The sequence below is a fragment of the Enhydra lutris genome, unplaced genomic scaffold (genome assembly GCF_002288905.1).
Source record: "Enhydra lutris kenyoni isolate GAN:26980312 unplaced genomic scaffold, ASM228890v2 scaffoldscaffold12, whole genome shotgun sequence".
Taxonomy (NCBI): domain Eukaryota; kingdom Metazoa; phylum Chordata; class Mammalia; order Carnivora; family Mustelidae; genus Enhydra; species Enhydra lutris.
The window spans coordinates 46959147-46974422 of record NW_019154096.1 but is presented as its reverse complement, the minus strand read 5'-3'; the positions used below and the strand labels follow the sequence as shown (position 1 = coordinate 46974422).

The window sequence follows — 15276 nt, the reverse complement described above, 5'->3', positions numbered from 1 at the left end:
TGATTCGAGAACCTGTTTGCCTGTAAGAGCATCTCCAGATGCCGGGTCGGGGAGGGGGGCAGCCCGGGGTATGGAAAGCAAAGCAGTCACCCTTGTGTGCCTTTTTCTCTGGGCGTTTCTGTTTATCAGAGCTGTCGGTGACTCTCTCAGAAACGTACAGAACAGCCTTGCTTTGTACCGCAGCTGCCGTTTGGCCGAAATACCTTCCCCAGAACCCGTTTGACAACATATCCCCGAGCCTAGGTAGGGCATCCAGGGTCGGAAAGCAAGAAGTCCGAGACCCACCTTTGAGCCGGGGTGGGACTGGATGGACCACCTGCCTCTGCGCTCCGGCAGGTGCCTCGGAGTCCTGAGGGTGGAGGAGTCACCCGCGGGCGCTGCCCTGGCCTTTGCCGTCCTCTGGTTCTGGTGGAAATTCTCCAAGATGCTGGTGGCTGCCAGGGAGGGGCAGACACTGCCCAGAAGCCTGCCGCCCCAGGCAGGCCCTGGAGGCCTGGCACGGAGTCAGGGCAGGGAGAGTTGCTCCAGCAGGGCTGAGCCGAGCCTAACTGGGCTCCTGCTCCAGTGACTGGGCCCTGCCCTGGGGGGGTGGGGCTCCAAGGCCCAGGAGAGCACCCCCGCCCCCCAGGAAGTGCACAAGGGGCTCTGTGCAGGTGCCATACTAAAACAAAACAAAACAAAACAAAACAAAACGATAGCCCCTGTTAGCCCAGTGTTTCCTGTATGCTGGGTCCCATGCTGAGCACTTCGTTTTCATTTTCTCACTTAATCATTAAAGCAACCCCAGTAATAATAATTCCATGAGCTTATGAAGTTTAGTCCACTCAAATCCTGGAGAAGTGACTCTGAGGGGAGTAACCGTATTAGTAGAATACAGTCCCAGCCTTCAGGGAGTCACTGTCTGGTCTTAATCCTCCAACTCGGAAAACTTCTGTGTCTCTGTCTGCCAGAATCTGACTCCCAGCTCCAGCACTTCCTAGCTGTGTGACCTCAGATAAATTGCTTCACTTCTCTGTGTCTTGGTTTCTCCTTGTGTAATTGGGGATGATGGTAATAGAATTTGCCTTTTAGGGTAGTTGGGAAGATTAATGAGACGCTCTGTGGAAAGCACTGGGAACAGTGACTAGTTCAGAGCATTCAGTAACTGTTAGCCAGGCATGGATGGCTTCAGGGGGTCTGTGATATTCTAGGCCAAATAGCGGGTGACTTTGTATATGTCTGTGACTATTTCTTCAGACAAAGGGGCCATAACTCGGGACCCAGAGAAGATGAAGAAGTATTTCTAAATGGGAGGTCAAATTTAGATGGACCTAGAGATCTCTACTTTGCCTACCAAAGAGCTAAGCTACTTAGGGGAGCTTTGTAAATGAGATTCCCCCTTCTTTTGGGGCCGTGTCAGGAAGATACAGCCATCTGGCCAGTGAGGACTTGGGGGTCCTTCATAAGGTCTATTCCACTAGACCTGGAAGAAGACTTAGAGACCATCTAGTCTAAATTCTGCAGGGTACACAAGAGGGACTCTGAGCTCAGTGATTGAGCCTGCGTTTCTCTGAGATAACAGCTCAGAGAATCAGAGAGTTCACTGATTTGAAAGTCCAGTTGGAAGAGCTGGGCCAGCCCTGTGCTTTTTCCTGCAGTGAGGGTCACTGAGATGGGGTGTCTTTGGAAATACTGAAAAAGTGTTACCATTGTAGATGCTATTACTTCCAGAAACATCTGGCATTGCTTATTGTATTAGGGTTCTCCAGAGAAATGGAACCCGTAGGGGATGTGTGTGTGTGTGTGTATGTGTGTGTGTGTGTTTGTGTTGAGACAGAGACATTGAGAGACTTATAAGGAATTGGCTCATGTGATTATAAGGGCTGGCAAGTCTGAAATTTGTGGGGCAGGCCAGTAGGTTGGAAACTCGGGCAAGATTTCTGTGTCACGGTCACTTTTTTTTTTTTTTAAAGATTTTATTTATTTATTTGGCAGAGAGAGAGAGGGAGGGAGGGAGATCACAAGTAGGCAGAGAGGCAGGCAGAGGGGGAGGGGGAAGCAGGCTCCCGCTGAGCAGAGAGCCCAATGCGGAGCTTGATCCCAGGACCCTGAGATTGTGACCTGAGCGGAAGGCAGAGGTTTAACCCACTGAGACACCCAAGTGCCCCTGTGTCACAATCTTGAGGCAGAATCCCCATCTTCCCTAGGAAACCTCACTTTTTCATGGTTTGGATGAGACACATCCACATTAAAGAGCATAATCTCTTTTATTTAAAGATGATGGATTGCAAATGTTAATCACATCTATAAAATACCTTCACAGCAACATCTAGACTCGAGTTTGAGCAAACAGGTGGCATGTTGCCTTGCCAAGTGACACATAAAACGAGCCACCACACAACCCTCTCAGCACAGAGGTAGCCAGACCAGTCCTAGGAGGTCTGGTGATCTCTAGAGCCTTGTCCCTAAGGGTCCATCACATTGTGTGGTAGGTGCACAGCAAAGGAAATGGCTCTGTGCAAGAGGGCGTGGTGGCTGGGCAAGGAATGTTTGTTCACTTCTCTGGAAGCTTTATTCAGAGGTTGGCATGCAGGTTAATTACTGTGGTGTTGACCTTCGGTGAATGGAGAGAGAAGCAGGCAGGCTTGACTTATCAAAAAACAGGAAATGTCCCAAAGAATGCCTTGAGTCATGATCTCGAGTGGACTTGGCATTTGAGTCAGTTGTTCTGTTCTGGGTTGAAAGCATTTAATTCCTGTCCATAGGAGGAAACAGTCATCTTAGTAAAATTAGAGATGAGAGCAGGGGGAGGTCGGTGATATGGAGAAGGGAAAAAGTGCTTTCCCCTGATTTCGTCTGGAGTTTAGCACCTGCAGTTTAGACCTTTTGTTTTCTAAAGTGGTGGAATTGAATAATTGAGTAATACAAATATGTGACTGGCTGCTGCTAAGAAAAATATTTATTTACTTCTGTTTTGTGGTTGACATATTTGTGTGAGGATAGACTTTCAATAGCATGTAATGTACACACCGTTGGATAAAAATGAGAGCCTCCTTTTTAGAAGTTGAGCCAGGTTTCTCCAGAAGGGGAGGAGCTAATGTTGGTGATGTAATCTTTACTTATGAACTAGGGAGCTAGGAGGCCCAGTGGTTGAATGCATGGGCTGTAGAATCAGACTGGTTCTGAGTTAGAGCCTTTCTGCCTGGCTCTGTGATCTTAGGCAAACCACCTAACCATTCTGGGCTCGTTTTGCTTATCGGCATATTGGGGGTAACTTACTGGGCTGGCTGGCAAGGTTCAATGAAATGACGTATGTGAAGGGGTTAGCACAGGCCTGGCTGAGAGAGAGTGACTCCCTAGAGGGGAGCACCATCCGTACCAGTACAAGCCCTGCAGACAGCCACAGGTTCCACTGGAGACAGCCACAGGTTCCACTGGAGCGGTCCCACCTGGTCTGTGGTCACCAGACATCTGCAGGCACTCTGCTGGTTCCTTTGTTCTCACTACACAACAGAATCGTGTGTTCAGAACAGTATGACAAGAGTTATTACACAACTTGGTCTTCCTTATGGGATTATGAACCTCTTGAAGTTATAAAGCCCAATGTCTAACACCCTCTTTCCTAAGTGGCTTGTGTCAGCCAAATGAAGCTTGGCTTAGCGTGGCTTGCATGGCTTCCCCCAGTGACCATGACCTTTCCACACAGCCTGGTTGCCTCTGCTCTCTTCCACATCCCCTTGGTTCCAGCCGCTTGGGCTGTGGAGTGTCCCCAGACATGAGCTGTTCTCTCTCCCCTGTGGATGACCCACCCACCCTATTGCCCCCACCTGGAGTGACCTTTTCATCCCAACTCCACATTTTCAGTTCATCCTTGTCTTTGAATCCCCCAGGCCTGCCTCTCCTTCTGTGAGTCCTTATCTGGTGCCCTCAGCTTGAAGTCACCTCCCCTTTTCATGTGTACCCCTTCTGATGGCAACTGCAGCCTTATCCGGTCTCAGTCACCTGGGGCCGCCTTCCTGCTGGTGCACCTGTGGGCAGGAACCGTGTCTTGGGTATCTTTGTGTCTCCCACAGGGTCCAGCTCAGTGCCTGCCCGGTGATACTTCAGATATGTATACTGGGTAGAAGAATGAGAAAACTCACTGATGTTTGTGGGAGCACTCAGTTAGTGGACCATTTCCATGGGCTGAGCTATGAGGTCCCTAAGCCTGACCTGGGCAGGCATTATTCCCGTTATTCCCGTCTGACAGGAGGAAGTTCCACCACGAGGGTGAAGCAGGCAAGAACATGGTGGGCTTTTCACTGTTTGCTGAAAACATGCATCGGGATTCGTTTCTATTCAATAGCCCTTGAACTCCGTATGTGGAACATTTGGAGACCAAGAACCATCTTGTGCTCTTCAGTTTCCCTAGTTCCCAGCACATAGTAGGTGCTTAGTAAATGCTTAAAGTTGAGTAAATGAACAAGTGATTCTCCCTTTTTTCACACCCCTCAACTGCTGACTCTGGAACAATCCTGCTTCTATTGGGGAAGGGGAGGGGATCTGTAGTAGCGGCTTGGCAAATGGCTTTTTCTCATGCAGCATTTCTTCTCATATGCTGATTCCCAGGTTGGTAACCAGGCTGGGGATTCAATTCAGGTGAGCAAGTACTGGCTCATTCCCCAGCCTCCCTGGAGCCCTTGGCCTTGCCTTAGCTCCCTTCCTGGAATCCTGGGGACTTGGAGAGCGAAGTTTTGCTTCAGTACCATCCTTCAGTGACCCAAGTCCTGCCTCAAGCCCCTGTGCCCAATTCCTGTAAATGACTTGCTGTTTTCTCCTTGCTTTACTAACTTGCTGTGACCTCTTGCAATTTCCCATCTTTTCTCTCGAAGGTCTGCTGTGGTCCCAGCATGCAGCTTCACTCTTTCCTGACTCAGTTCTCCAACCACGCAGCCCTGGTTGTAGCAGCAAGGGCGGTGGTGATCTGGAAGGATAGGCAGGATAGGCAGGAATTCCTAACTTTTGTGAAGGTCACAAATTCATTTGACAATCTGATGAGCTCAGTAAACCAGCTCCCCAAAAAAACTCACAGATGTCACATTTTGTGTGTTAGAGCAAATAGTCTTAGAGAGTCTCCAGGGTACTCTCAAACCTGAACTTGGGCCTTCCTGTGGCCTTTGCTCAGGATGCCAAGCCCATCACACTTTTTATGTTTATGCATTTTCTTTTTCCGGTGCTTCCGACAGGTTTCAGTGAGATGCTTTTGTGTGGCGGTGAACACACACCGCGGGGTTTTGGAGCCAAGGGGACATAGGTTCTTTTTTTTTATTAGTTGTGCGGCCTGAGGCAAGTTAACCAGCTTCTCTCAATTCTTTGTCTGTGAAATGGGGATGAGAATGTTAACTGTGCAAGGTTGCTGTAAGAATTTAGAGATGCTGCAGTAGAAGGCACATCCGGGCCCCTGTAGATGGCTGTTTAGAGGGAGCTGCTACCATTGGGGAAAGAAGCCATTTGTCCAGTTCTGTCCGTTTAAACTTCTCTTTGGCTCCTCTTTCTCTTAAGAGTACTTGCTTATACTGTGACCAGAGAGGAAAATTGAGAGGGTTCCATCAGAGGGCAGGAGGTCAGTGAGTGGGGCCAAATGGCCATGTGGGAGGGGACAGTCCAGCTTCTTCATGGTATGGGAAACAGATCCACGGAGGGGCTCTGTGGGCCACCTAGAGAGACCACAGTTAAAACTAACCAGCACAGGTCCAGGCATGAGCCGCTGAGCAGAGTCCTTCTGAAGTCTAGAAAGGGAAGCCGGCTGGGTTCTGGGAGCTACTCAAGTGGAAAAGTTAATGCTTAGCATAATGAGGGTGGTGATTCATGGCTTTACTATGCTGAGGTCTTGGAAAAATGAGGTGGTTAGTCCCACAACTGGTGTGTGCTGGAATCCTTAGCAGTATGACATTCAGCTGAACAAAACCCACTACCTTCTACATTGCCATGCAGTAGAGGGGAAACTGGGGACGGTTCCAAGTGTGGCCAATGAGAGGCTGTCTGGTGGGTTTAAAAGCCATCCCTGCTACTTACTAACTGGGTTACTTTTGAGTATGTCACTTCTCAGTTTCCTGAGCTCCAAAAGGGGGATGAAAATTATACATGTCTCCTGGGTTTTTAAAGAGATGAGATGATGTGAGATCATAGAAAATATATACATTGGTCTCCACCCCCTTCCCCCCCCCCATTTCCTGGCACTGAGCTAAAACCCCTATAAATTCCTAAGTGATAGGAGCATCTTTTGTTCTAATGAGGTGACTCTGGGCGGCCTCCTGGATGGCTCCTGGATGGAGACTGGTCTCCCAGAAGACCAAGCCTTGATGAGAAGCTTAGAATTTCGGTCCCGCCCACCACTCCTCTAGACTGGAGAAAGGGGCTGGAAATAGAGTTAGTAATTGATCTTACCTGTGTGAGGAAGCCGCCACGAAAATCCTAAAAGTATGTGGTTCTGAGAGCTTCCAGATGGGAGAACCCATCCATGTACTAGCAGGTTGAGGCATTCCAACTCTATGGGGACAGAGGCTCCTGTGCCCAGGACCCTTCCAGACCTTACGTGAGGTATCCCTTCACCTCGCTGTACCCTCTATCACTGCCTTTAATAAACTGGTGAACATAAATAACTGTTTTTCTTGAATTCTGTGAGCCGCTCTAGCAAATAAATTGAACCCAATGAGGGAGTTATGGGAAGCATAGATCTGTAGCCTGCTAGGTCAGAAGCACTTGGACTTACTGTTGTCATCTTAACCTATAGCTTGTGGGATCTGATGATGTCTCCAGATAGGTGGTGTTGGCATGGAGTTAAATTGTAAAACACCCATCTGGAATCACAGAAAATCACTTTTGGTGGGGGAACCCCCACTGTACATCTGGTGTCACAAGTGTTGTGAATGTTCTTTGTGATGGTAAACGAGACACACAGAGGGAAAACTGTTTTGGTTTGGTTTGGTTATTTTTGGCCCTGAAAACAGAGGAGCTCTTGCTTACAAAGCATTTTGTACTCAAACACTAGCTTTTATTTTGATAAGTATTGGGGAACTTAGAGACCCAACAGATGCCCCTTCTCTTTGGACTTCTCTAAGGAAACTTTAAGCACTAGCTGGATTGACATTTATTTCATTTAGGAAGGTGACCTAACATTTATTCATCATAAATAAAATAAATAACATAAATAACATTTATTCATCCAATCTCAGATACAGAGAAAGAAAACTTGTATCTTCAGGAAAGGTGAGCCTGGAGTAAGGGAGACCCTACATTTCTCTGCAGGTCCTAGAAAGTGTTTGTTTACTAACTACCTTGTGCCAAGGCCTCTGGGAGGGAGTCCAGCTCAATTTTGAAGCTGTGGGGTGTTACCACATGCAGAGGTGGCATGGGCTTCAGAGTTGAAATTGCAGGTTATATAGGATCCAGTGCCAGGTATGAGCGCAGAAGAATTAGCTGAGAATTTCTTAGCTCCTTTGAATTTCAGTAGCCACATCTCTAAAATGGTGACACCTGCTTGTCAAAGGTTAGCTTTGTTGGCTTCCTTCTGCAACAACCTGGAGACTCAGAGGCCCTGGGTAACCTTGGTCTATGGAAGCTGGTAAAAAGATAAGGGATCACAGCATTTCCATGATTTTGAGTCCCTCATCCCCTAACATCTTGTAGATCTGGGCATGGGAGAAACATTTTAAGCCAGAAAAAAACAAGCCATTCAGTTTGGAAAACTTTGATTCAGGCAGCCCCAACTCTAGGCAAATGAGTGGGAAAATGTGGGCACACAGTTTGAATGAATGAATGAATGAATGGTACATGTTCTAGGAGTATTTTTAATTAATTGATATCTCCTATTTTTATTTGCAGATGAGAAAAAGAAAACAAAGAAAGTTGACAATGAACTTAACCCATTCTGGAACGAGGTAAGTTCATTTTTTTTAACATTGTTTCAGTGGATGAGCTACATCTGATTGTCTTATCTTTGGTCAAGGGTTAGCTTTTCCCTTTGGAAGAAGAATGTCTGCATTGTACCCTCACCCCTCCGTCTCCCTTTGTGGCCCTGGAGACAGCAGAACTGTTCAAGGACACGTACCGCAATGATGTCTCCTGTAGAATAGTGCAGTGAGCGAGGCCTGGACAGGGAGTGAGAGGGCTGGGTTCTAACCTGGAGCAGCCCTGCGTTTGCTGAGTGATGTTGGTCCCGTTAGGTTGCATGTTGGGGGTGCATATGTAGGGCACCCACCCACTGTCCAGAAGCAACTGCTATTAACATCTGGGATATATCAATAAATGTTTATTGAATAAATATATTAATAAAATATGATGTGTTGAGATTAGCAAAGTAGCATCATATAGCAAATACGGCTTTCTATCCTATTTTTTCTTACTATTATATCCTGAGCATATACCATATTATTCCATTCAGAAGTATTTTTAATACTATGCAATATTCTGTAGAAGGAATATAATATCATTTATTTACTTCCCTCACTGTTGACTTTGTATCTATTTTGTAAATGGTTCAGTGTTGAATATATTTATAGATATGTGAAAATTTTAATTCTTTCCACTGAGTAGATTTTCCTATGCTGACTAATTTTTTTAAAAGATGATCATTAGCCCCATTGTTTTTTCCAAAATCCATTGAAACCTTCCTGGATAAGCACAGTGATAAATGTCTTTGTTATTTTCACTGAGTCACCGGGCTGTGTAGACCTCCCTTCTGCCAACTGTAAAGTACCCCCCACCCCCACGACTAGTTTCAACATCTCTGTAGGATAAAGACTTTACTTTTTCATTGAATGAGGTGAAGACAGAACACCTTTTTAATGCCTTTCTGAGAAGCAGAATGGTGAGAGGTAATTCTACTTTGCGATTTCACTGGAACCCAGAACATGGCCATCTGGTCTGCCAGCTCCATGAAAGCAAGAGGCGAGTCTGGTTGGTCCCTGTGGATGCTCTGGATCCTAGCACTGTGTACAGAACTCCAAGAATAAAGCAAATTGAAAAAAATATACATGTGTACATCTAATGTTTCAGGTTTTGAGTAATCGTAACATGCTTCTTTATATCTGGTCAATTCATGTGGCCAATGGCAGAGAGATATATGGTCACGTGAGCAGACACGCAGGACATCACCCATCTCACCCCACTTTATTTCCAACATGTAATTTTTAAATTGCAAATGTATTTATCAAGTAAACTTCCCAACTGTAGTTTTATAACTGAACTCTAACCCAAATGAAATAGCAACCAGAGACCTGTTGGGGTTAACGTTCTAAAATGAGGTCTGACACATTCTCCATCTACTCTAAACCCATTACAAGGAGAATCAAATCATCAGTAGATGCCGCTTTATTTAATTCATATGTTACATAAGCAATAAAAGGCATCTCTGATGTTATGTTGTTTTGTTTTGTTTTTTTATGTTTGCCGCTAGACAGCAGTTTATTTCATGAAGATGACAGTCTCGTCTACTACAAACTGATCATGGTGGGACTTAAAATAAAAGGCTGATGCATTTTAGAAAATTTTTTTTTAGATTGTTCATCTCTTTGATAATAACATGACTGGGAAGAGCAAGTAATTTAAAAACAAACAGTGAAAAAAGCATTCATTTTATTTTATTCTTCTAACCCATTGTGGTGGGCACTAAGTAAATTCCCTGACTATGAGATGGGTTTGGTGGCTTGTCCATAGTCACAGAGCCTAGAAAATGGGAAGCCAGAAGTCACCCCCAGGTCCTCTGAGGCTAAGTCTGATTTGCTTTCCCACAGCCCTCAGCAGCCTTCAGGTTTGGAATTTGGTCACTTCTATCTAACTATAGAATTGAGTAATTCAAAAGATTGTCAGTGGCGAAGATAATGACCCAACATTTAGTGTCAGTACATCTTATTATACTCCCCCATCCTTTTAACAACTTTTCTTATAACCTTTCTGTGGACAGATTTTGGAGTTTGACTTGAGGGGTGTACCACTGGACTTTTCATCTTCCCTTACTATTGTTGTGAAAGATTTTGAGACAATTGGACAAAATAAGTAAGTTGATTTCAACTATTTCTCTCATTTTACATATTATCTCACTACTGTTTATTTTGTTGAAGGAACATATTGTTAATAACATTTTTAGAATATTTCCTATATAAGTGTACTTCATTTCCATGCCCCACCCTCCCCGCCACAACCTTCTGAGCCAATATCAGATGTGATTAATTTCTCACAGGGCCTTTTCCCAAAGTTCTGTAGAGTAAACCCCTCTTAACCTGCGGTTTCAGTGACCCATGGTCAACTGAGGTCCAGAAGCAGATGATCCTCCTTCTGAAATATTGTCAGAAGGTCAGTAGTCCAGCACTACGTCACAGTGCTTATATCATTCACCTCACTTCATCTCATCATGTAGGCATTTTGTCATCTCATATCATCAAGAAGGTGACTTACAATAAGGTATTTTGTATGGAGAGAAACTGTATTCACATGACTTATTACAGTATATTGTTATAGTTGTTCTATTTTCTTATTAGTTGTTGTTAATCTCTTACTATGTCTGATTTACAAATTACACTTTATCATAGATATGTATGTGTATATGGGGAAAAAAACACAATATATATAGGGTTTGGTACTATCTGCGGTTTTAGGCATCCACTAGATGTCTTGGCACATATCCCTGTGGATAAAGGAGGGGCTACTATATTCCTAAGAGACTGCAAACAGTAATCCACCATTAGTGAATCCAATTTGGCTCTTCCTGTGAAACCTATGTTATATTCCTGATATATCTATATCTATCTATATCTGTATCTATATCTATCTATATACATCTTTGTTAATTGCATATAGTCACTTCCTACCTTTGATGGTTTATCTGAACTGTAGCTGTATTAGACACAAGCAAAATAATTTCTTCTTCTGATTATGTGTGACCATACACATCTCATTCAAGATCTGCTTGCAGCCCCACTTTCATTTTAACGTCTTATTGGCCTTTTTTTTTTTTTAAAGATTTTATTTATTTATTTGACAGAGAGAAATCACAAGTAGGCAGAGAGGCAGGCAGAGAGAGAGGAGGAAGCAGGCTCCCCGCTGAGCAGAAAGCCCGACGCGGGGCTCGAACCCAGGACCTGGGACCATGACCCGAGCCGAAGGCAGCGGCCCAACCCACTGAGCCACCCAGGCGCCCCTCTTATTGGCCTTTTAAACTTGACAGACCTAAGCCAGGTCTCTGTCACCTCTACCAGTTTCAAATGGAGAAGGGTCATGATGGTGCCCATGGTGGCACTGAGGGTTGGGGACATCTGAAACAGGTATCTATGGGACAGAATGACCTCAGTAAATTTCACCCCAGTCCTTGATCTGGACATTGGCCTTATAGACTCAGAAGCCAGTCTTAGGTTACCAGTTCAAACTAACCAAGCTTGCAAGAAACTGATGCTTAAAGCCAGGTTACTTACTTATTATTTTGCAGGGGAAATAAATCCTGATCAGTGAATTCTTCTTTGTGTCATACTGCAAATTACTCTGTATACTTGATTATAAGATGTCATCCTGATCAGTGAATTCTTCTTTGTGTCATACTGCAAATTACTCTGTATACTTGATTATAAGATGTCATTGACCTTAAGATGTATTATTAAATTAGTAACAAGTTTGGGGGTGAGGAATACACCTGGTATTAAATGTCTCAATCAATGTAAGAAGCATCCAAGTTTTTAGTAATGTCATACATTTTAAAATGTATGTCTTAGCCTTAGGTACATTTGGTATAATCAGAAGGCTGCAATAAGAGGAATAAACTAGAAAGAATTAGTTGAGGTACAGTGACCATATCCTCTGATTTGCTTGGGATAGTCTTGGTTTATTGTCCCAACACAATAACTAACCGTAACTCTTTTGCTATCAACAGTGGATTGGTGTGGACAGTAAATTAGATGGTCACCCCTGTGGCTGGGGTCTTCTACTTAATGGTGTCAGGCTAAGAGAACCTGGACAGATATTAACCTCCTGGACAGTGATTTGATAGGATTTGATAGGTACTATGCATGTTTACCTTGTTGAGATCTTTTTTCCCATATTCCATTGCTGACCAATGCCCCTTGTGACTGACGCATTTTCTTCTTAAGCTATTTAAATATACTCTGGTAGGTTCTGATCCCACTATATTGGACTGAAAACCATTGTAGCTTTAAAGTTATTTGTGTATCTCAGCTTTGAACCAATGATTTATCTGTTCCCGCCCAACTCCCAGAGGGCAGCTTTATCTTCCATATCACAAAATTTGGAGGAAGTGGGTGGCCAAAACTCACTGTAGCCTGTAATATGTTACTAATAATAGTCCCTTTTCGAGGATAGTCCAAGGTGGCAGAGGAGTAGATAGATCTTAGTTTCAGGGATTCAGGAATTCAGCTAAATAACTATCAAATCATTCTGAATACCTGTGAACTCAACTAGAGATCTAAGAAAATAGCTGCAACTCTACAAACAGAAAAGTGACCACTTTCTGCAAGAATGACAAGACAGAAAAACTCACTTCAAAAAAAGAGAATAAGATGCAGTACTAACTGCCAGGGACCTAAACAGCAGGAATAAAAGTAAGATGTTGAACTAGAGTTCAGAATAATGATTATAAAGATACTGAGTGCTGGGCTTGAAAAAAGTGCAGAGGACAGCAGGGAATACCCCTTTCTGGAGAAGTAAGAGAACTTAAATCTAATCAAGTTGAAATAAAAAAGGTTATTAATGAGATGCAATAAAAAATGGAGGATCTACCTGCTACGACAAATGAGGCAGAAGAGAGAATTAGTGATGGAGAATAAAATGATGGAGAATAAAGAAGCTGAGAAAAAGAGAGATAAACAACTACTGGATCATGAGGGGAGAATTGGAGAGATAAGTAATAGCATAAAGCAAAACAATATTAGAATAATTGGGATCCTGGAAGAAGGGGAAGGTGGAGAGAAGGTATGTATGAGCATATATATAGGTGAGAACTTCCCTAATCTGGGGAAAGAAACAGACATTCAAGTCCAGGAGACACAGAGAACCCCTCCCCCTCAAAATCAATAAAAATAGATCAACACCCCGACATATAACACTGAAATTTGCAAATCTCAGCAACAAAGAGAAAATCCTGAAAGCAACTCAGGACAAAGGGTCCATAACCTACAAGTGTAGAAACATTACACTGGCAGCAAACCTATGCACAGACCAGAAAGGACTGGCATGATATATTTAGGGTGCTCAATGAGAAAATGTGCAGCCAAGAATACTTTATCTAGCTAAGATGTCATTCAGAATAGAAGAAGAGATAAAAAATCTTCTAGGGCAAACAGAAACTAAAAGAATTTGTGATCACAAGCCCTGCAAGAAATATTAAAAGGAATCCTTTAAGCAAAGAGAGAGCCCAAAGGTAACATAAACCAGAAAGCAACAGTGACAATATATGGAAACAGTAACTTTACAGGTAATACAGTGGCATTAATTCATATCTTTCAGTAGTTACTCTGAATGTAAATGGGCTAAATGCCCCAATCGAAACATACAGGGTATCAGATCAGATAAAAAAAAGCAAGACCCATCGATAAGCTACCTGCAAGAGACTCATTTTAGACCCAAAGAAAACTCCATATTTAAAGTGATGGGGTGGAAAACCATTTATTATACTAATGGACATCAGGAAAAAGCTGGGGTGGCAATCCTTATATCAGACAAATTAGATTTTAAACCAAAGACTGTAATAAGAAATGAGGAAGGACACTATATCATAATTAAAGGGTCTATCCAACAAGAAGATCTAACACTTTTAAATATCTATACCCCTAACATAGGAGCAGCCAATTATATAAGCCAATTAATAACTAAATTAAAGAAACACGTTGATAATAATACAATAATAGTAGGGGACTTCAACATCCCACTCACTGCAGTGGAAAGATCATCTAAGCAGAAAATCAACAAGGAAAAAAGGTCTTTGAATGACACACTGGACCAGATGTACTTCACAAATATATTCAGAGCATTTCATCCTAAAGTTAGCAGAATATACATTCTTCTTGAGTGTACATGGAATATTGTCCAGAATAGATCACATATTAGGTCAAAAATCAGGTCTCAACCAGTACCAAAAGATTGGGATCATTTCCTGCATATTATCAGAACGCAGTGTTTTGAAATGGAACTCAGTCACAAGAGGAAATTTGGCAAGAACTCAAATACATGGAGGCTAAAGGGCATCCTACTAAAGAATGAGTCAACCAGGAAATTAAAGAAGAATTTTAAAAATTCATGGAAACAAATGAAAATGAAAACACAACTATTCAAAACTGTTGGGATGTAGCAAAGGCAGTCCTAAGAGGGAAGCAATTCTAGCCCTTCTCAAGAAACAAGAAACGTCTTAAATATACAACCTAACCTTACACCTGAAGGAGCTGGAGAAAGAACAGCAAATAAAAGCCTAAACTCAGCAGGAGAAGAGAATTAATAAAGATTAGAGTAGAAATCAACAAAATAGAAACCAGAAGAACAATAGAACAGATCAATAAAACTAGAAGCTGGTTCTTTGAAAGACATAATAAGATTGATAAATCCCTGGCCAGACTTACCAAAAAGAAAAGAGAAAGGACCCAAATAAATAAAATCATGAATGAAAGAGCAGAGATCACAACGAGCATGGGAGAAACACAATTATAAGAACATATTATGAGCAACTATATGCCAACGAATTAGTCAGTCTGGAAGAAATGGATGCATTCCTAGAGATCTGTAAACCACCAAAACTGAACTGGGAAGAAATAGAAAACCTGAACAGACCCATAACCAGCAAGGAAATTGCAGCACTAATCAATCTCCCAACAAATGAGTCAAGGGCCGGATAGCTTCCTAGGGGAATTCTACAACACATATAAAGAAGAATTAATACCTATTCTTCTGAAGCTGTTTAAAAAAAAAAAAAAAAATGGAAGGAAAACTTCCAAACTCTTTCTATGAGGCCAGCATTAGCTTGATCCCAAAACCAGACAAAGAACTCCCCAAAAAGGAGAATTACAGACAATATATCTGATGAACATGGATGCAAAAATTCTCACCAAGATACTAGCCAATAGGATCCAACCATACAGTAAAAGGATTATTCACCATGACCACGTGGGATTTACTCCTGGCCACAAGGGTGGGTCAACATCCACAAATAAATGTGATACACTACATTAATAAAATAAATGATAAGAACCATGTGATTCTATCAATAGTTGCAGAAAAAACATCTTACAGAATAGAGCATCCTTTCTTGATTAAAATTCCTCATAG

General features: G+C 42.9%; 1 protein-coding gene across 2 annotated transcripts in view; it reads left to right on the top strand.

Annotated features, from left to right (window-relative positions):
- The window catches only part of LOC111145054 (myoferlin), a 166002-nt gene that overhangs the window by 15342 nt on the left and 135384 nt on the right, over positions 1 to 15276 (top strand). For both annotated transcript variants that reach the window (XM_022499667.1, XM_022499666.1), the window contains exons 2-3: positions 7843 to 7898; positions 9923 to 10014. In XM_022499667.1, coding sequence (XP_022355375.1) covers positions 7843 to 7898; positions 9923 to 10014 — 148 coding nt within the window. The remainder of the gene's footprint in view (positions 1 to 7842; positions 7899 to 9922; positions 10015 to 15276) is intronic.